Genomic DNA, 21,695 nt, shown 5'->3' with positions numbered 1-21,695 from the left:
CAGTCAATCTCCTCCAACACTGAAGAAAGCTCTTGCAGCCTGAGGATCAGCTGTCTGATCCCTAGTTCTACGACAATTTTTCACTCTCCTTAGGGGAAGACATCCTCCCAGTGCCTTAGTGCAACTCCTTTGCTTGCCACAATGCCGTTTTTGGGTACTTCCTTTCCCCAAAGCACGTTAAGCAGCTCATTAAGAAGGGGAAATCATCCTCCTACTCTAACAAAGCACTCCAAATCACTCTTCATATGAGGACTTAACAACAAAAACTAGAATCAAACTGAACAGTTCCTTCAACCACAACAGCAAGAAGAGAGAGATAGCAGATTTTAATCACTGTATTACATGTGAGCAAATGACATGACTAGTGTATCATCTGTGGTCTCTAAAGAGAAACAGCTGTGTACTGAACACTGAAGATCAGAGTTGACTTCAGTGATGTTTATGATGCATCATGCGTGAAACGTCACAAAGCCAAAAAAATGGTCTTGAATGAACTGGCAATAACGAAGCACCAGTCAGCTCATGTCAGAAAGGTAGTTTGCAAATAGAACTCATTAGCCAGGAAATATTTCAAATATTAACAATCCTTAAGACCTTCATGCTTTTCCAGTTCTGAAAAGAAGGTACTATACACCTGTTTAAGAGGCTCAAGTCTATAAAAACAAACTGGTAGGGAAACAGCCATCACCAACACCACAGCTCAGTAATTTCATATTCCAGAGTCAACTACCACAGTATAATTATGGGTAATAAAGGCATTAAAGAATTCTGATGTTAGTACTTTGTTTTACTTTACTCTTTTGCTGATCATTCTGATTTTGAAACAGTGAATCTGGTACTACATTTTGGCTGAGATACAGCTTTCCTTATATTCTTTAAGTGTGATGTTACCCATATAAACTGAAGTAGGGCCTCATAAACCTCACCTGTTTTTTCTGCCATCAGACATGGTAAAATCCAGGTAGGGCAATGTTCACCAGACACCTCTAATGAACCGGCATCCCAAGCAAAAATCTCACAAGGGATGATCTCCAAGCTGCAGATTATCAAATCACAATGATTTGCTCAAGTATGGTTGTAGCTTATGCCAAATTTTAGAGCAGAATTTCCCAGAGCAGCCAGTTAGAACTTTTCATTGTGAGAAGCTGTCTGTATAGACACAGACCTTCAGGCAAACATGAACTATCAAAGCATGTAAGATTTTGCTCCATGTAAGATCTTTTGTCCCTGCATAATGCTGGGTCAACCTACACTGATAAAAAAAACTAATACCATAACCTAGATGAGAAGATGCTAATTAACAAGGGTGATGGGTCAGATGGGTAAAGAAGCCTGTGTTAATGTTCTCTACTGCTGCAACTCAACTCTTTCCAAAGTCTGAGTTAGTACCTGCAGTGTATTTTAAGCATGTCCTTGTAATGGAATTCATTGCTGTTCCAGTGATCAAAAGGTAGATTATTTTAACAATGGAAATCAGCTCTTGCAAATTTTGGGGAAATGAGTCCTTGAGTTATTGGCCCAAAACTGACTTGCAAAGACATGTAGCTACTCATTGCAAAGCAAATACAAATTGAGAAAATTCCCTTTTAAAAGGGCAATTAATTTTTTTTCATAGTGCATATAGTTTAAGCACCTCTGTAAAATGCTCACTTGATTTATGAGAACTGATACAAATCTATTACTGAAAAGCAAAAGATATGAATTCAGCAGATACATTCTTCCTCTTCTATCTCTTATTCTTTCTAATGAGACTGGAGAGAGAAATTAAGTCAATCATAAGCTTGCTAGACACATTTTGAAATGCTGGGAATATAGGTAAATATACTCAATATTTAATTCTGGTAAATTTCTCAGGCATTTAAGAATTTGACATGTTTTTCCCCGTGTATTTTTTTCATTTAGCATCTTTGGCAACTGCGCAAACAACTGTAAAACCAGTTGTCACGCAACATATCAGAAGTGTCACAAGGGTTATATCCTGTCATACAGTATCCTATCAGACAGGGATGAATAATAGATGCCTAGAAGGCAAAAGCATAATGTGGAAAGCATACAAAGTCAGGCACCCTGGACACTCTCCTAGCCTCAGGAACTTCCTGAACCAGTGAAGACAGTTCTCCAGCCAGAAGATCAGAATGAGCAAGCTCCAACAATAAGAACTTGGGTGTTGACTCGTAACGTATCCAATTACTTTTAATTAAAAGAAACAAAACAAGCTGGTCTTACCAGGTTTCCTCTAGAGACTGAAAGAGAACACCTTTTGTGCCCCATTCTGAAGAAAGTGCTAGTTTCCTTACACAAAGGAAGCTGCATCATGTACAAAACTAGAGAACGAGTAGAGCATTCTTCCTGCTTCACGCAAAACCGGATGAGTGACACAGGCAAGTGGCTTCTTTATCTGAAGTTAAGAGTAGCTAAAGCACACACATTTGCATTCTCAAACATGTCTCCAACTCAGAAAAGCAAAATAAAACGGAAGGGTTTTGGTATTGTACGTGTACTAACATATAAATCTGTTGTTTCTTAGCTTCCAGATTTCACAGACTTTTAACAGAGAAAGTTCTTTGACATTAGGCTTGACAAAAAGTTGTTGTCAATGTAACATACTAAATAGAGCAAGTGCCCCATTTTAAGTTAGGAATCTAACTTAGATTCTATACAACAAAATCACGCCTTTTCCAAACAGTTATCAAAACCACATATACAAGTAGTAGAGTTTATCCAACCATGTCACCAAGCTTGATGGGAATGAATCTAGGAGTGTAATGAACTTTCAGCAGCATTGTGCAGTCTAGCATGATATGTGAACAAAACCTGAGGCAGATCTGGATGAAATGTCAATTTACTGTCAACAATTTCTCACATTCAACCAACTCCAAGGAAAATGAAGTTTCCTTTAGCAACGTTTCTTTAAAATTCCAACAATCTCCAACTCTCACACACTAGACATATATCAAATATACTGTCTAAACATTTGAATGTACATTATAGGCAACTTACTTTTAAGTAAATATACTTAACATGTAGGAAAAATAGCAATCTGAATAAATTCTCTAGTTGCTAAATTTCTTCACTTCTTCACTATTTTTTGTATAAGGGATTAGAGTTCTTGAAGAAAAATGACCATTTTGCTAAACTTACATCAACCTTATGTTACTTGAAGTAACTCCCATGGATTTAAGGATATAAGTATCTACTGTATATCTAGTAGATGCGAACACTTCATCTATAACTCAGGAAAGCTTCCAATAGCTAAATGGTTAACAATATCATTTCTTCATTCTCTTACCATGCTAGTCCTCCCCTAAGTTTTAGACCAGTCAAGCCTTACAAGGGTGTAAATCAGTTTACACTGCAGTACAGCACATTCATGATACACCTTGACTTTCTAAATACTCCCTTTTCATTTGTCTTCTTGTTCTTAATTCACATAATCAGAAGTGTAACTGTAGGAGTGCAGTCTATATTCAAAGGGAGGTACACTAAGACAGGTTTAAGATAGGCTGTATTCCCCAGATTTTTACACATTCTGACACTATCCTGTCCTTAAAGTAAAGCACATCCCTTACGTTACTTAGAGTAACATAAGGTCTCCAACACCTGCAAGAAGGTCTCAATATTTGAACATTGCCAAGCAATTGCTTTCAAGCCCAGTTTAAGCTTTCATACAATGTCCTGCCAAATACTAGAGCTCACAAACAAGAAACACAAAAACATTACAAAAATCCCCTAAGAAATGCAAAATGAGATTATCAATATAAAACTGAAATAAAGAACCTCAGAATATCGCCAATGAGAAAATTTTGTCTCAGCATGGGACATTGCACAAACTGAGTGAAGCAAGAACCTATGTTCACCACAGAAGAATATGTTGATGAAGGATTAAAATATTACTGTATAATGTCATGCATTACCAATCATTTCTATGAAACAGGGGTAGGATGTCAACTTCATCTAAAATAACTCCACATTAAAAAAAAAAAAGGTAAGCAGCTCTAGCTTATATTATATTTTATCTACTAAAATAGTCAATACACAAGTGCTCCATTATCAAAAGGTACCTCCTATCAAAAATTTAGTTGAAGAACTTAAGCTTCACTTTTGATACTGTCAGAGCTGAATTAACAAGGATGAAGGCAGTGTATTGAGATCTAGGAAGATCCACATCCTCCCACAAAGTAGGTGCAAGAACTGAATAGAAACTGTCCTGTAAAAGTATTCTTCAGCCTTCACCCCAGGTAGACATCTGTAAGACCTCTAAAATATGAAGACCTGTCTTAAACACAGAATGTCATACAGATAATGACTATTTTGCCAAAATAGCCTCTGAGCAACCAACTCCCAAAGCTATGGAGAATAACATAATGATCACAGTTTGTGGGTTAGAACACCTCAGTTATTCCCATTTAACAACAGGGGAGAATAACAGTTTAAAAGAAAGAATACAAGGAACAGAATGCTGGTTAAAAAAAAATAAAAAAAAAAAAAAAAAAAAAAAAAAGCAACAGCTAGTTGTAGAGCTGGGTTTAGGTGGAAGGGTTTTTTTTCCTTGTTTTCTTTAAAGCCCTGAATCTCTGATACTCAAGATGTTGCAGATTTTGTTCCAGGAAAATATTGGCATTGCTTCAGAAACACAAGAAAGAGGCTTACACATTAAATAACCAAATGAGTATTCCACACTTAGTCCAAGTAGTCCCCTGGCACAGTGATATGGGAGAACCTGCCTCAGTCCTGTCCCATTCCCAGAGGCTTAATGTATACAGACAACATTTGGGATCTCTTCAAGTGAGCTAAAGATTTGCATTTCCTTTTGCATATCCTAGCATACAGCATGCATCTCTTTTGATAAATGTGAGATTACCTGGACTACCTTCAAAGTGGTTGAATATGGTAGTGCTTGCTTTATATTAAAACAGCATTAAAAAAAGCCTCCAAGTGTTATAAACTAGAAGTAGAAGGCCATTTTAATCTCATCTCCAGGTGGAATACAGGAAGTGTGTCTACAGCACATATTTATAAACTTAATACTGGTTTTGATTTTCTGAGATCCTTAGATAAAGTAACTTTTATTAACTATTATTCCTGCTTAAGCTGGCAGGTTTTTGAAACATCTGATTAAACCCACACACTCTTAGCAGACCAAAAATGTCACGGGAAGAATGGCTTGACTTACAACTGAAAATAAATATTAGATCTTTCTTTAGCCTAGGTATGATACATGTTGATAGCTCAGCATAAATGTGAACTTGGAACAAGTTTGTTCTACTAAATGTTACATGGTACCTATTAACAAAACACCCTTTGGGTATAGTACTTATTCAGAAACTAAACATGCATTTTATGCCTTTTCTAGAATCCATTAATAGCAAAGACAGAAAAGTCAGAATTTGAATGTGAAAACCCTGTCTGTTTTAAAAGGCAAAAAACTCAAAAAGCTTAAATCTGCATTAATTGACTTCCAAGGTGCCTGGTACCTGCAGCTTCTTCCCACCATAAGGCTACGTTACTCAGCATTTCTCAGAGTTGAGTCACAGATTTTAAACTAAACCTTGTGGCTCCATATATAAACCTTTTCCAAAACTGCTTTTGACAACTTAATTAAGTTTTAATAGATCAGAAGAGGATTTTTACCTGAGACTATAACCTAAATGACAACAGAAAAATTAATGACATACAGCTACCAAAAAACCCACACCCAAACCAAAGAAGGAACACAAAATGAATCAAGATCTAATACCCAGGTTCCTTATTTTAATAGACGGAAGGCAGCACTCCCACAGTCCAGTTTGCATGTATTGTACAGAGCCATTGCAAAGTAAGAGATTTGTGCTACTTTTAATACTGCATTAGATCTATACTATTTCTTCAGTGCTTTCAGCTTTGACAAGAACAGCTTACATAAAAAGCTGAAATGAAGAATGACTTAAAGTATTTATAGTACTGCCTTGGATCTACTGGTAGCAAGGGGGAAAAAAAATCATCTTTGGAAATCCGCAAACAAAAGCACACAAAGCTTTCTTCAGAGCATAGGCATGCAAACTCTAAATAACCTTTAAAAGACATCTCTGAGAACATCACATTTATTCACAGTAGAAAGAGGTGCATAAAATACATTCCTAATATCCAAGTCTGGAATTACTATGAACTGAAAACTTTTACGGTTTTTAAAAGAAAATAACTTAAACTCAAATCAATAGGTAAGTTTAGCATAGCTCTAACAAAAAGAGTACTACTCTACAAGTATAAATTCACCCAAATAATTTTTTAACTATAACCTAATTTTCTTGTAGCAGAGATGCAGTAGAGTAGAGCTCACCACTAGATATTTTGCTATTCAGTTTAGAAACTCAATATGCTGTTACCTAGGACCAGTTACTGACATTAGGAAGAAAAACAACAAAACCACACAACATCAAAATCTAAAGGAAATTTTGAAGGAAAAAGAGGGGGCAGAGTAACCTACTCTGTCTTTAATCAGAAGTCAAGTCACAATTTTGTTAGACTGAGCACAAATAAGTCTGTAAAATGAGGTATTTTCATACAGCTTTGTTATTTAGTGACATTTACTTTGTGGTATTTTGTATAGAGGTGATTTTTGGAAAGCTACTCTGTGCAAACAACACAGTTATGGCTTCTCTTCTTTCAGAAAGACACAAGTATACACCATGTCAATACACAGGAGCTTCCTTGCACAACTCTGTAGTCACCACACTGTACAACAGTCTTCCCAAAAGAAAAAGGTACTCTATTTTTATTAATGATCTGTGGCTTATCTGTAAATGAAACAGCCTTTCATCCAGCAGCAGTACTGGCTGAGGACTGAGGAAGGAATGCTGTGCTACGGCACACCCGGGCTGATTTCATTCTTCCAGGATGAACTGGTAACAGAATGTTTGAAATGTCTTCACTGCAGTTCATATTGGTTCAAGTATCAATCATGCACACAGGCCCCATGAACAGCTACCCCAGAAACACTTTTGACTGCTGGGAAGAGGGACTGGAGCCACCTATACACAGTAACAAGCTCAGGGTAAAACAAGTTAAGACTCAAGTAGTTCTCAGATACATTGATGAAATGTTTAATTTCCTTCTTCTCCCTTTTCTTTAATGGACACAGCAACCAGCTGCAAGGTGGAAAACATGGAGGTAAATTTCTGGAGGCAATTTGTTCTCCTTGAGGCTGTATTTTCACAACTCAACACTACTGTTCTAAAAACTGCAGATCCACGGTCAGTTTTTTTGCCACTAAAGCAATAGTAAAACATGTATGCTAGGGTACATGCTTCCTGATGTTCCTTATATTCAAGCAGAAAGATAATCTCACCTCAGAACATTCCATTCTAGACTTAAAACTGTCCACTCTGCAGAGCAGCTGTACAAGTACATAAAAAGTACAAGTACCTACATCATCAAAACTACAGCAGCTGACAGGTCACTACATGATGCTTAAGACTGAGTACAGCAGCCCTCTGTAGGTCAATTACACTTACAATCTGTTAATGCAGTCTATGTATACAACCTTCTCTATCAACTTTAAATGCTGTCCCTATTAATTTTCTGGGGTTTTGCTTGTAGTTTGGTTTTTGTGGAGGATGGGGGTTTTTTTTGTTTTGTTTGTTTGTTTTGGAGCTTTTTTGGTGGCTTGTTGTTGTTTTAATTTGCATAACTAAACAGATCAAAAGACTTTTCAACTTACTGTTCATGGAAGTCCAGCATTGGCGGCTCAAACCGGAGAGGTCGGCAATTTCCCCGATACAGGGATACACTGCAAGAAAAATTGAAATGCTGTAAAAGATATTATTAAATGACACATTTTTGCTCCCTTCCCATCTCAAACAGCCCCTCCTGAGTAAAATGTTCATTAACACTAATAAAGTAACTAATTCAAAAGAAGAAACAAAAAACCCAAACTTGCCCAGTCAGAATACTGTAATTTTACAACGTGATTATGTGGTGTCTCCAAGAAAGACTATGCAAGAGCATATATCTTGAAAATGGACATAACTGAAGTGTGAACCTCTCCTTTATATAATGATGGCTGAGTGAAACAGCACACAAAATAGGTTTACATGATCTTTCATAGCGATGTCCAAACATCGCTATGAAAGATGTTTTGGATATTTTCCAATGTGTAACAGTAATTTACACACACATCCTGAGTTTCTCCAGCTACTTGTGTACTAGTACATAAACAAATCTTGGAAGCATTTGAAGGAATTGAGGCCACACATGAGAATACACCCAATACTGCTCAAAACTTGCAATATCCAGAAGACAATGACTCTGCTCTGGAAACATTCCTTAGCTTCGCCCATATTAACCTCCCCCGGCAACTCTATGAGAATTCTAGTAGATGAAGTCCAAAACTTAAATAGCACTCAAACAATCCAGCAGTGAAGTCAACAAAGTATTCTGGAAGTATTCTCTACTACTGCTTATTTTATCAGTACAGATATATAGAGCACAATAGTTAAATCACAACAAAAATTAGAAGTAAAAAATACAAAGCAGTTCCATTGACCAAAACATTTTTTCTTATTCAGAATTATGTGATTCTGACCACAGTTAAGCATCTTTGTAATTGTAACACTTCAAATTGAGCTGATTAAAAATCCTATTCATACAAAAAACAAACCAGGGAGACAACTACATAAAGAAAAATAAATGGGGAAGACTAAGGAATAGAAGAAGATCAATGGCTCCTGAAAGGCAAGACCCTAAGCTTTTTTTTTCTTCAAACGCTTTTCTTTCCTGATATTAAAAGAGCATTGTTTTAGATCCTTGTTTTTTGACTTTGTATCAATCCTAGATGTCCAAAGACAGAGCTGCAGCCAGGGTAAGGAAAGCTGCTCCACAAACCCAGTACTACCCAGAGCTATGCAGTTCTGCCTCAACAAGGAGGAACAGCCAGGAAATGACACACTCATATGTTGCTTTTCGTATGAAAGCCGAGGCCTTGAGCAAAGATCAATCCAATTCCATCCAGTGCAATTCCAGGAAAACTAATTATTGATCAAATTCAGATATCTTTCCATACTCCAGAACCACTTCAACAGGGAAGCTATTTACAGGAATAAAAGCTTAGGAATAGGCTAGGAAATCTTAATTGTATCCTTTAATCAAAATCAAAAGCTTTTAAAATAAAATTACAATGTCTCAATGACTCACTCTAAAACTCCATAACTGAATCTTCACACTTCAAGTATAATACACAGCCTGCTAATCAATTTCCAGCACTCTGTGTTTGGATATCAAAGCACCTTCAATGCTCCAGAGCCTAGGCACTAAAAATAACTTTGTCCACATAAAAGTAATAAAACACTCTCAGGACAGGCGTGGGCTTAGTACATCCAGGCAGCCTTAGTATATACTTAAATATGTGTGCGTGTGTGCATGTATGCCATGTGTGTGCAGACTGCAGTACAACAAAAGTGAAAATACAAAAATACACCAACAGGAAAAACTGTACTCAGATCTACAAAAGAAGTTAAAATTCTTGCTACTATTAAGTGGAGCTGTGACACATTACACTTGTCAAGTAAGAGAGTGCTTGGGTACACCTTCTCAGGCTAAAGTCAAACCTCAAACTCTACAACAAATGCTCAACAAAACAAAGTTTACAGCGACACTGGATGTAGGAGAATACAACTGGAAAACTATACTAGCAGTTATGTTTCATAAGGATAAAACCAGTGATTAGTATGTCTTCAGAGTTTACAGTCTAATTTTAAAAACCATTTAGAATTAATTTCTAAATGATAAAGGTCAAAAGGCTCCTGTACCTCCATTGTCAAGGTAATACTAAACAGAAACCACTCATCTTAAAATGATCTTAAAAATAATTCTGTCCTTTTCTTCCAAAATTAAACCTTTGAACAGTTAGACAGCACCTCCTTTGTATTGGTAATTATTGGTAGAATGTCATATCAATTCCTTGTATGGAAAAATACTAAAAATATTTATAATATTTACATATTGTAAATATGGTAATTAATATCTTTATTTCAAATGCATTGAAAACACTGTCAAGAGTAACTTGGCCTAAGTAGAGTTATCATGATGTACTCAACTCTCCACATACATGTAAAGGTCAGGCAACACTTTCTCAGGCCACAGAGCTATTTTATCCTGGAAAGCCAGCTGGACGACATAGATTTTTAAAATTTGTTACATTTGATTAAAGTTTGGAAAAGGCAACAACATCATAATGGATGCTAACTATTATAATAAAAGTAAGAACTGTAATAAGTTTCAAACGGGAGCAAGCAATATTGCAGTTCACAAACTGCCTACTGACGGGCCCAACATGAGTCAACCTGCAGCAGACTAGAAAATGATAATGTCTGCTCTGCTGGGCACTTGCTCACCAAAGACTGGATACACCCATGGGTAGGGCAACTTTACAGGATAATGACATGAAGTTAATTACTACTGTATGCATGTAGAAATATGGCTCCCGGTCTTATATCAGAATTTAAACATTTGTCCTTCCTTACACCTCCAAGTCTTCTAATTTTTAAAGACAAGAAGACCAACATGAAAAAGAAAAGATGCATCTGGAATAAAGGACTGCTGATAGCTGCCAACAAGCACCAGCAGACTAATAACTGGCCAGGAGTCATCTGAACCCATAATTTAAATGTTCCCAACATCTTTTTCCTTCTGCAAGAATTTTGATGTTAAAAGTGAGACTTGAGAGTGAACTACACATAGTCCCCAGCAGGAACATTATCCTCCCAGTTCTATCCATGCTGTATCTGAGTGGGCATTTACCTCAACTACTAACTAAGATACTGCGGCTACCCAGATGCAATTCACCAAAGTGCAACTTCATGTCTCAATACTGTTCCTCACAGATGCTGTCATAAACATGGTCCAAATAGCAATGCCTGCAAACACTGTAGCTGATATGGGCATCCATCTGTGCTGAACCACAATATTCCTCTGTCCTAAGGACATTCTTCAGCACTTCCATAATGCTTTGCTGTTTATTGGAGTACTATGCACTCAGTTTTAGATAATCAATGCACATCTTTGCATTTGGAGACAAAGAAAAGGCTTGTCACACATAGTATTTAAAGATTTCTGCAAGGTTGGGCAGCAACTGTGTCTCTGTATCCTCACTTTACCTTTTTAGCTGTTCCGGGATTTCTGTAGGAGTTATGTGCTCTGTGGAATCTTATCTGCAACATCTTTAATTGCTACTGTAGAAAATTCAAATCTAAGCATACTCGACATGTATTTTTTTTCCCCACATTACTTCAGCAGTTGTTTAAAGGGTTTTATTTCTTCTCTTGTGCCATAAATTGTAAAGAAAGAAAGACAGTAGAATTGAGCTGTTTCACAGCTTAATTCTCATGATTTTATTTAGCAACAAGAACTCTTAGAAAGCTGCCACTTTATTTCCACTACCACAAAAGCAAATAAAAGCTATCTAAAAATAACTACGTGAACCTTTTAAATGACAAATACTTCACAGTGGGTACTTTTTGTGCCAGAATCCTCGAAAGAGGCACTGCAGACTTTTTGAGCTAAAAAGGTACTGTAAGTAACCTGAGTGCAACCAGAACTTGTTAATATTTAAAAATAAGGTTGAAATGCTTATATCAGAAAACATATTTTAATTTTTGACACTAGAATTTTTTTTTTCCAGAAATATGGGTATTAATCACAGGTTCAGCGAGAAAGCGAACTCCCACAAAACAAGTGACCACTTCAGTATCTGGCAGAAGCTGCTGCTAAAATGCAGATGAATAAAAAGACTAGCAACAATTTTTTTTTTTTTAAACTACCAGGATAGTATCTGGCTCAAATATGTCAATATTAACCTTGAATCAGGAAAAAACACTCATATCAGACAAAGTTCAAAGCTAACAATTCCCAAGAGGGAGTGTCTGGGAAAGAAGGGGAGAAGTTTGAATAGATGCACCGTAACCTGACCACAGGCATGAACAAAACAAATTAAACTGCCAGTTAACTTCCCTCCTTCCAATTAGTGCTTTTTAAAATGTAGATCATAGAACTGAATGAAGTGTCTAATAGGGAAAAAAGTTGGCAAGCTATACCAAGAAGAAATAATCTCTAATAAGGACAAGGAAAGAAGTCTAGAGAAGTATTATTTTTAGCAATGCCATTGAGAAAAATCACCTAGAAAAAGACTCAAAGGAAAGATTAATGCAAAACCAGTAACAGCAGTGAGAGAAAAACAGAAAGCAAATTTGGTATTTACTATCTAACATGGTAACAGGGAGCTTGTGATGCAGATTTTTTTATCACATTGTGACAACTTCAAATAGGCAAGCACTCTTAATTGTATTCAGATATCTAAAGCAGTGTTTTAACAGAACACATTTTAGAACACTGATGCTTCCAATACATAAAGCAATCTGCTTAGCTGAGAAATTAAAATAAAAGAATCCTGTAAGCAATCTAGTCCATAGCCTGAATCTCAAGAACCACCAAATTCAGTTGTTTTCTGGGAAACTATACCTAAACTGTAGATGCCAATATGGGCACTTTCTTTCCGCCACTGAGATTTCATGATTTAAACATTACATTTAAAGAATCTCTGTAAGGTCTGGTTATACCCAGACGCAGAAATACGCTAATCATTGTTACCTTTTTTTCAACTGTCATTCCTGTAAATTCATGTTCTCATACTTGTAATCTGACTGACATACTGCAGCACTTAACTACAGCTGCTTGCATTCCTGTCCACAGCTGGAGATTTCATAGGTTTTTCAAACCTTGCAAAAAGAAGGATATTAAGCCCACAATTAAGCAACTAGTAAAATAGGAACTCATCTGAAATGGAAAATTCTCTTACTAGATTTCCTGAAAAGGAACAGAAAACAGGTCATAGAAAAAACATAACTGTATTTACTGAAAATGCGCTATGACAGTTTGCTGAATGCTATTGTGCAAGAACCAAGCTTCATTGTTACTGTTCAATGCACTCATTAAAAAACAAGAATATCTGATGATTCTTCAGAGAAAAATTAGGGACCATGGAAAAAAGAGGCCACTTATTTTCCCTCTCAGATAATATACATGGCAAACTCTTCATGGTTTCTATTTGATCATTTTACACTAAACCTTTATTATTCTTGTGAAAAGTAAGAAATCTTATTATTAAAGTCTGTTTTAAACTTTAAGAAAGATGCTTACCTTTTCTGTTGATACGAACTGAGGCCTAAAGTTGTCTCAGTCTGCAAAAGAAAATAAAAATTAAATTTTAGAGACCAACAGCATTACAATCCCAGTGAGGGAAAAACCCCAATCTACCAACAAGTCACCAAATCAGAGCTTGAAAGGAAAAAGGAGAAGTTCTGAACTGGAGCAGAAAATGTAAATTGACTTTTTCCAATTAAAGAAACTAAGTTTGGCCTTGGACAAGACTACTTGTGGTAGTAATGCCCACAAACTACAAAATAGGCAGCAACTTAAAAACCTAAAAACCGAGAGAAGGAAAAAGTCCGGGAAATTACAACACTGTATGGAGCAAAAGAAAAACCTAGCACAGATAGATGTAAGAAACAAATACAAAGAAAAGCATATAAAACAAGAAACGGTCCATCAATTATCTCATTGATGTAATTTAACACCTAGAAAACAAAGAAGGCTATAATCCATTTGACTAGGAAACATCTCCTTCTCTGCTAATGATCTCCTAGCCTCTATTATTCATACCCTTCCTTCCACTCTGCTGGACATTTCAGTTAATTACCTGCAAACGAGGAGGTCAGGTTGTCTAGGGATTTCCAATTAGTTTGCTCTTGCCTAAGAGATACCAACTGGTTTAGAAGCCTGCATATGCAGCGCCCTTCTGATACTGCTAATGTTAAAGCACACCAGACTCGGAAAAATTCTGTCTTCCCACAGCATTTGGAGATCAAACTGAGGATTTTAGTCGTCCTCCTTAAGACATTTCATGGCCAAGCTGAATACTTATCTCCTGAGAGTGGGAAGAAAGTTCACAAGTCTGATGAAGTCTATAGTGCACCTTGACTAGTTCACCTCCAGTACAAGGATGTCACTTGTTTGCAAGGGGAATACAAACTTGTATCTCATTTCATAACTAAAGTCGAGTCCCTTTTGCTGGACACTTCATTGATTTCTATTTCAGCTAAAAATTATACTTTCCTTCTTTTTTCTTTCTAAGCTGAAGTATTTTTTAAAATAGTTTATCTTAAATTATCTTTACTTAAAATATAGATTCTTTTCTTAGAAGAATTTTGATTTTGCTATTTGGAGACACTTTCTGGAAAATTTATTATTACTCTATTAGATCACTGAGTCTACAAACATTAATGCTTGATTCACGTCAAGGATCAATTATGGATTATAAATCTACATAGCATTCCAGATTTATTTGATTTACTCACCCTCCAATTTGCATAAAACTAAAGAAAGCTGGAAGTATATTATTTATCATTGTAAAACAAAGCTAATATGTTTGTAACTTGAGGATTTATTTGCTAGTTTGAAAGGCAACAAAGAACATTCATCAGATTTTTTTGGTTTTAAAACCTGTAATATAGAGAGTCAGACTGCCTTGTTAAAGGGATATTGCAGGAAGGGGTTCACATGAATTTACATTTTACCGTACAAATAATCAGTGCAGGTTTTCCTCAGTGAAGAAAAGACTAAAGAATAAGCTAAGTTATACTATGTTATTGTAATTTGAAAGTTAGCAACCTTTCCTTTCAACTTATCTACTATGTTTGTACTGTAATTAGGAAACCAGTCCATTTCTTGTTTTTCATTGAAACACCATTAATTTAACAAACAGAAAAAAAAGCTTACACATCTTTCCACATTTTCCTATCTAAGGTATTCTACTCATGTACTGATAAGCTTTTAGTTCAGCTTCTTCTCTTCTGATGCCACATGCCATTTTCTATTAGCAGTAAGATACAGGTAAACACTACTCTGAAACAAGTTACAACAGGTTGAAAGAAAAACTCAATTAAAATGAAGAAGGAAGAAATTTAAAATCAGTTTTAGTTAAGAGATGAATTCTTCAGGTACAAAATGCTTTCTATCTAAAACTTTCTACAAAGTACTGCTAATTAACAAGTTAATTAGCTCTTAAATCTAAAGAAATTAAACAGAAGAAGGCAGATCTCTTCCTTCCATACCTTATGTTTTCCTCAGACTGGAAAGACAAAGGCAAACCTTCCAGTTGTAAACTACCACACATTATTTTCTTATTTCAACCACGAGAAAACTCATGGGTTGAGATAAGGGCAGTGAGATAATGACTTCTGTGACAGCATCTGTCTGGGAAGGTTTAGGTTTGATATTAGGACAAGATTCTTCACCCAGAAGGTGGTTTGGTGCTGAAACAGGCATTTAAGAAGTGTTTGGACAACACTCTCACATGGTGTGAATCTTGGGGCTGTCCTGTGCAGGGCCAGGAGTTTGACTCATTGATCTTTATGGTCCTTTCCAACTTAGAACCTTCTGTGATTTCTTTATTTTACTTTACCTGTTTAAATTTTTATCTTATCTCATGCATTTTCTCACTTTTACTCTTCAGATTCCCTTCTCCCATCCCACTGGGGGAAACAGAGGAAGCAGCTGTGCGGGGCTGAGCATCCAGCTGGAGTCAAACCACAACAACCACACTTACTCTGACATTAACAGATATATAAAACTTTATATAAAACCATGTAATCCTTACCAATGTCCTTGAAAGCACATTAATCACGAAAATGAAATAAAACCTTTCTTTCAACAATGCAGGGTTTTTTTTTCTTTCAAAACAGAACTAAAGCATATATTTATGTTACCAGCAGTTACCTGACAGTCAGATGATGAACCTAACAGGTTCAGATCCTATGACAGGGGAACTAAAATAGCCGTTACCAGCACTGTCCCATCCTTGACAACTAGCTTTGGCTCTAACAACACAATTTGTTCTATTAAGTTTTAAATAATTTCATACAGAAAGTTGGTAGTTATATGTATTCTTAAGCATCATAATTAGCTGTCAATACCACTAATATTAGACCCAGTCTAAGACCCCACCCAGGCCAACTTTTAGACAGAAGGCAGTGGAGATCAAATTTCACTCCAGAGAAATGCAGAAACAAACGGAAGTGCACATACTTGACAAAAGTGCAACTACTACATTGCCATAGCTGTAGTAAACTGTTGGGAGTTGAATTATTTGACTGCACACCCAAGGATTTCCCCAATGTTCTGAAATCACTGATTTGCTATGAAAATACTAAGTCAAATATCTGTAGATTGGGTTTAAAATCATAAACCACTCTGCTAATACTGGTATTTCTGAGACATTTAAGAGCAAAAATCCATCAAAGATTCAAAGCCTGGTTTTTGCTTTCAGATGTCTATTAAACATAAGTAGTATAAATTCATTTTAATTACACTTTCTAGGTTTTAAGCAGAAGCTGTTTACCTTTTGCTTTGTTTGATTGATTTTGTGGGTATTTCGTTGTGTGGCTTTTGCTAAGGTTTTTAAAGTTTGTTTTTCTGGATCAGGGTCAATCAAGAGCAAAGAAATAGCATACCAACTTCAGCAACTACAGCATCATGGAACTAAACCAAAAATAAATCTCATGTGGCAGTTTCTATAATTACCATGCATTTTTATTATGTGTCAATCTTTCAAGTCATGCAGTAAACACAAACATACAACTGTGTTCCGTTACAAGTCCTAAATACTTTCTTTTTTTTTTTTTTAATTTGATCTGCAGGTATAATTGTGGACCTATTGTACTACAGTCTGGCCTGCTATTTTTCCTGTATTTACTTTTCCTAAGCTGCCAGGAACTAGAGTCATGTACCTGATCAATCCACTATTTATTGTGTAGGTTTTGCTTAATACAGTTAGTTTATCAGGTAAAGAGAAATAAAATCATGGCCTTTAAAAAATACAGCTTTTTCTTTTCTTCCATAAAGGATACATTATAAAAGAGCAGAATTTGCAAAATATGATTTATACAAAGTATTTATTAAATCTTATCTGCATTGGAAAAGCGCTACAAATAACAAAATACTGCAATGTACAGATCAGGAAGTACGATGCATGTCCACACTATTAATATTTCAAGCTATATAATAAGATAAATTACAGGAAAAAAACCCCTTCAACTGGATTAATTTCTTAATCCAAATCCCTAACAACAAAACCTAAGGTCAGCACAAAAGAACAGTAGAAATATACAACTGAGCAGGAAAAAAGTGAGAGAGGGAAAAATCACCCCTTTTACCAGTACTGGGCATTTATGATCCTTCCACCCAAAACACTGTGTTCAAGCCTTGAAGACAGGTGATTCTTTTTTTTTTTTTTTTTTTTAATTTGAAGACAGCATATAATATTTAGGCTGTTGCTCTTAGCAGAATCACACCTTAATTTAATCTCTTATATAACCCTAGAAGGATTAAACTATAAACCAAGAGGATTTCAGTATAAAGATCATGAGAAAACTTGCACACAGTGAGCTAGAAAATTTGAAGGCAGTCAGCCAACACTATGGTTTCAAGACTTAAGAATAGTTTCTCTCCACAAGCTTATACTATCAAGACAGATTTCACAGAGAATCTGCACCTCAAAGTACACTTTAAAGGCTCAGCATAATTGTGAAAGACACCAGACAATCTCACCTACACAGGGAATCAAACCCCATACCTTACAGCCTGAAGGCTGTCTCTAAAGAAATACCCATGGTTGTTAACTTCAGCCAGAGCATAAAAACAAAAATCCCACCAAACAAATAAACAAACAAACACAACCACCAAGTTACTTTTAATGTCTCATCAATTTGTTATAATAGCTATTCTTCACTTCTTGGTAAGAGGTCATATTACCCAGCACTACATTCAGTCATCTAAACATAGACATCTACTGCCACTTGAGATAAATGTCCTAGGGCAGCCTGCCTGGTCTCAGACTGACACCCAGAAGGACACGGTTTCTCCTACACCCTGTGCCATATCTGCCAGGTCCATGTAGATGCCCAGGACATCTCAAATAGCACTATTGAGATTTTACCGATATTGAGGTTACCTATGTTTAAGGAACTAAACTGGAGCTCAGAAGTCTTCAGCAAAGACAGCTGGGGCAGTGCAAGGAGGCAGACCCTCTCACTCAAGACCTTGCAGCATCAAATGTATTTCTTCAATATTATCAAAATTCTCAATAACCAAAGTTTTCTATATTCCTACACAAGAAAGTATCCACAACAATTTAAAAGACTGTTGCAGTCTGAAAGACTCAGAACATTTTACAGCTTGCTATTTCATAGTAAGGCTAGTTCCTTCTTGTAAAAGAGGTAGGTGCTGCTTGCAACTAAATGTTGAGAGATAGCTACAAGTGATACATAAATGGCAGCTTAAATCTTCATTGTTGTACTCATGAGCTCTCTGCTAATAATTAGCATAATTAAAATAAACACAATTAATGAGGAATATCTCGCTTAAGGTAATGAAAAAATGAATGATGTAACCTGCAAGGTAACTCAAAGTAGACTGAAGTCATTCTTGCCCTGTTCTTTCACGACCCAAACTCACATAAGGAAACAAAAACATCATCAGTTCACCATGGCTGATGCAACACATTATTGACACTGGCTTTGCAACAGCCACTCCTGGGCACCAATTATTTTTAATCTAAAGCCTGGGGATGGCAACTCTTTCAGTACAAGTAGCAGAAGAACTTCAGCTGCTCACAAGCAATGGCAATGAACAGAGATGGTTCTTACTCCTTTATAAAAATCACACACATGGGAAAGGAAGCTCCAGAGGGCATTAAGTCAGCTTTGCTCAGTGTAGATCTCATTAGTGCAGGTTGCCCACCGCGTTGGGCCATCATGTTTTGGGTATCTCAAAAGAGATTCTGCAACTTCTTTTAACAACCTGGTCTAATGTTTGAACATCCTGAAGTTTAAAAGGTTGGTGGTTTGTTTTTTTGTTGTTGTTTTGGTTTTTTTGGGTTTTTTTTTTTTTTTTTTTTTTTTTTTTTTTTTTTTTTGGGGGGGGGGGGTTTTGGGGGGTTTTTTTGGGTTTGTTTTTTTTTTTTTTGGCATGGGTTTGGGAATCTGTGTCCAAAGCTTCTCATCCTTCCACTGCACACAATGAAAAAATCTGGTTCCTGTTAATTACACACTGGTCACAGCAATCACATTTCTTCTTGGTCTCTTCTCCTAATAGCTGGAATAATACATCCTAACATGAGAAGCCTTCTAGCCCCTGATCATCCTGTATTACTCTGCTGCGTCTGCTCCAGTATGTCAGTGCCTTTCTCACACTGGGTAGCCCAGATTGGACACAATACTCAGCTGCAGCCCTACAGGTGGGGGAAAACCACACCCTTTATTTTCTGGGTCCACATTTGTTCACAATTCAGTAGGCTGCCAGTTGTCTTTACCACCACAGCACACAGGTAACTTATATTCAACCTGCTCTCTACCAGAACCACCCCCATTCTTTCTGCAATCATGGCCTATCCTGTCACACAGGGTTGTTCCCTCTCAGGCGCAGGCCTTGCATTTGTTGGAGCTGAAAGTCACGAGGCTCCCGTCAGCCTGCTGAAGACACTCTGAATAGCAGCCTTGCCTTTCAGTGTAACAGCTACTTTGGCCAATTTGGTATCATCTCCAAACTCACTGAAAGTAGTCTCCATGCCACTAACCAGGCTGCTAAAGACAAGACTAAGCAGTGCTGCTCTCAGTTCCAAGCTCTATGACAGGTGCCAGCTGAACTCTGTCCTGTGGAATACACCCATCGAGGTCAATGGTCCAGCCGCTTTACCGCCCACCTACGGGCCCGTATTCTGAGCACTTTGGCTACACAGATATCAGTGGAGATCACATCAAATCCCTTTAAAAAGTCAATCTACAATACGAACATTTGACTTCATTAGAAAATATGCTTAGACTTTTCTCCCTGAAAACACTACTGTTGATACACCAGAACTGAATGCTTGCCATTTCTGTTATGAGAATTCTTTGCTGTGTTTGCTGTACTGAGAATGAAGTATAGTTCATGCAGAAAATACTAAACTTCCAGCAGTAAGAAATCAACACAGCTGAGTCCCACAAGGTAATTTGGTTCCACATCTTCTGTGTTACAAAGCCACTGCACATCACATTAAGGTCCTGTCTCTTTGTCCTGTAGGATCATTGTAATTCTCGCCACCAGTCTTTGTAACAAGCCCTTTACAGCAGTTTATGAACAAAGACAGCAATGATTATTGCAGCAGACAAGATAATTTGACTGAAAAGTCTTACCACTTTCCTTTTCCATTTTAGCAATACACTACTTTAAAAATGCTACTGCATAAGCAGATGTACTTTCCAAATAGTCTGAATTTTAAAAAAAGAAAAAAAAAAAATATATATATATCAATTACTCTAGAAAATAGTGGTCCCAACCACACTGTGAAGAAGAATATTAGATATCCACAGCAAAAGCTCTAACAACAAATAGAAGGACCTGGGAAAAACTCCTTTACTAACTGAACAAAAAAAACAAACCAAAACCAAAACCACCTTTGCTCTGAAAAATAAATTTTCCTTTACCATTCACTTTTCCAAGTAAAGTCCTCAAAAAGTGAGCCAACTTGCTGGCTTAACATGAAAGGACGAATTATTAAAAGAAACAGTTGTAGTTTATGTCAGCGCTCCTAATAGTTGCAGATGACATAATTGTCAGAGACATGAAGCATCTGCCAGATCTGGACAAGGGTTCAAATGATCAGGACACATGGAGGAGATGGCCTGACACTGACATAGCAAAGTTGAGCTGAAGGAGAGCTTAAATGTAAGCCAGGAAGGGAATAAATGATAGCACCCTAAAGAAAACAATGTGCCTGGAAAGCACAGTGAAATACAAACTATATGAGCAAAGAAAATGCTGTCAAAAACTTACAACTCACTTTGGCATTACTAAAACAAGTGTTACTAGACAGAGAACGAACTACTCTGTCCTCTCTCTGAGCACAATGTCTCAAATAAATGCTACACTTTTAGCATGGACAAATAAAAATCCAGTAAATTTAGAGAGTGTTGTAAAAAACTTGCATGTAGAAGCTGTAGGTAGATTTTAGCACAAAATTATCATGGATGAAAAGGCAAAACAACCTAACAAAAAAACCCAAGTACACACATTTGAGAAAAAAGCAGAAGTAAAACCAGCTTAGACATGAAACTCACATACCTCTCTAGAGGTTTTAAGAACAGAAGAGTCACCTGCCAGGCATAGTCCATCTGCACACACCACCACCTGAAAAATGTATACATGATCTCCCAAGGTCCATTACAATCAACCAAGTTTATGACGCTGAAGTGCCAAACAACTATACAGACATCTGCAAACCACCTCCTATTGAGGAAAGAACCCAAACCCTACATTGCATTTACATTAATACCATTCTTACCCTATGTTCAGGAAGAGTAGAATTCTCCCTTTTTCTCTGGCAAGACAGAAGATTGAATTGCATGGTATAGCACTTTCTAAACCACAAACCTTAAGTCCACACCCAAAGAGTGCAGTCTCTACTTTTGCTAGTTATCCAGTAGCATGAGCTCATGAAATTTCCATTGTCAGTTTATTTTTACCAATGAAATGTTTTTCCACTTAGATATTTAAAGATTTATTCTCTTTCAATAAATAGCTGTTTTCAGTCAAACTAGTCAAAGCAAACTTTTCAACACGTTCCATTTATT

The 21,695-nt window shown here is 36.6% G+C and overlaps 1 protein-coding gene across 1 annotated transcript in view; it reads right to left on the bottom strand.

Annotated features, from left to right (window-relative positions):
• TMEM131 (transmembrane protein 131) overlaps window positions 1-21,695 on the bottom strand; it is a 93,091-nt gene that overhangs the window by 48,626 nt on the left and 22,770 nt on the right. The window contains exons 3-4 of the mRNA XM_040055027.2: window positions 13,168-13,208; window positions 7,697-7,765 (exon numbers count right to left, since the gene is read on the bottom strand). Coding sequence (XP_039910961.2) covers window positions 7,697-7,765; window positions 13,168-13,208 — 110 coding nt within the window. The remainder of the gene's footprint in view (window positions 1-7,696; window positions 7,766-13,167; window positions 13,209-21,695) is intronic.

The sequence above is a fragment of the Hirundo rustica genome, chromosome 2, assembly GCF_015227805.2.
Source record: "Hirundo rustica isolate bHirRus1 chromosome 2, bHirRus1.pri.v3, whole genome shotgun sequence".
NCBI classification, from domain to species: domain Eukaryota; kingdom Metazoa; phylum Chordata; class Aves; order Passeriformes; family Hirundinidae; genus Hirundo; species Hirundo rustica.
The sequence above is the reverse complement of the archived record's forward strand: the minus strand, read 5'-3'. Positions and strand labels throughout refer to the sequence as shown.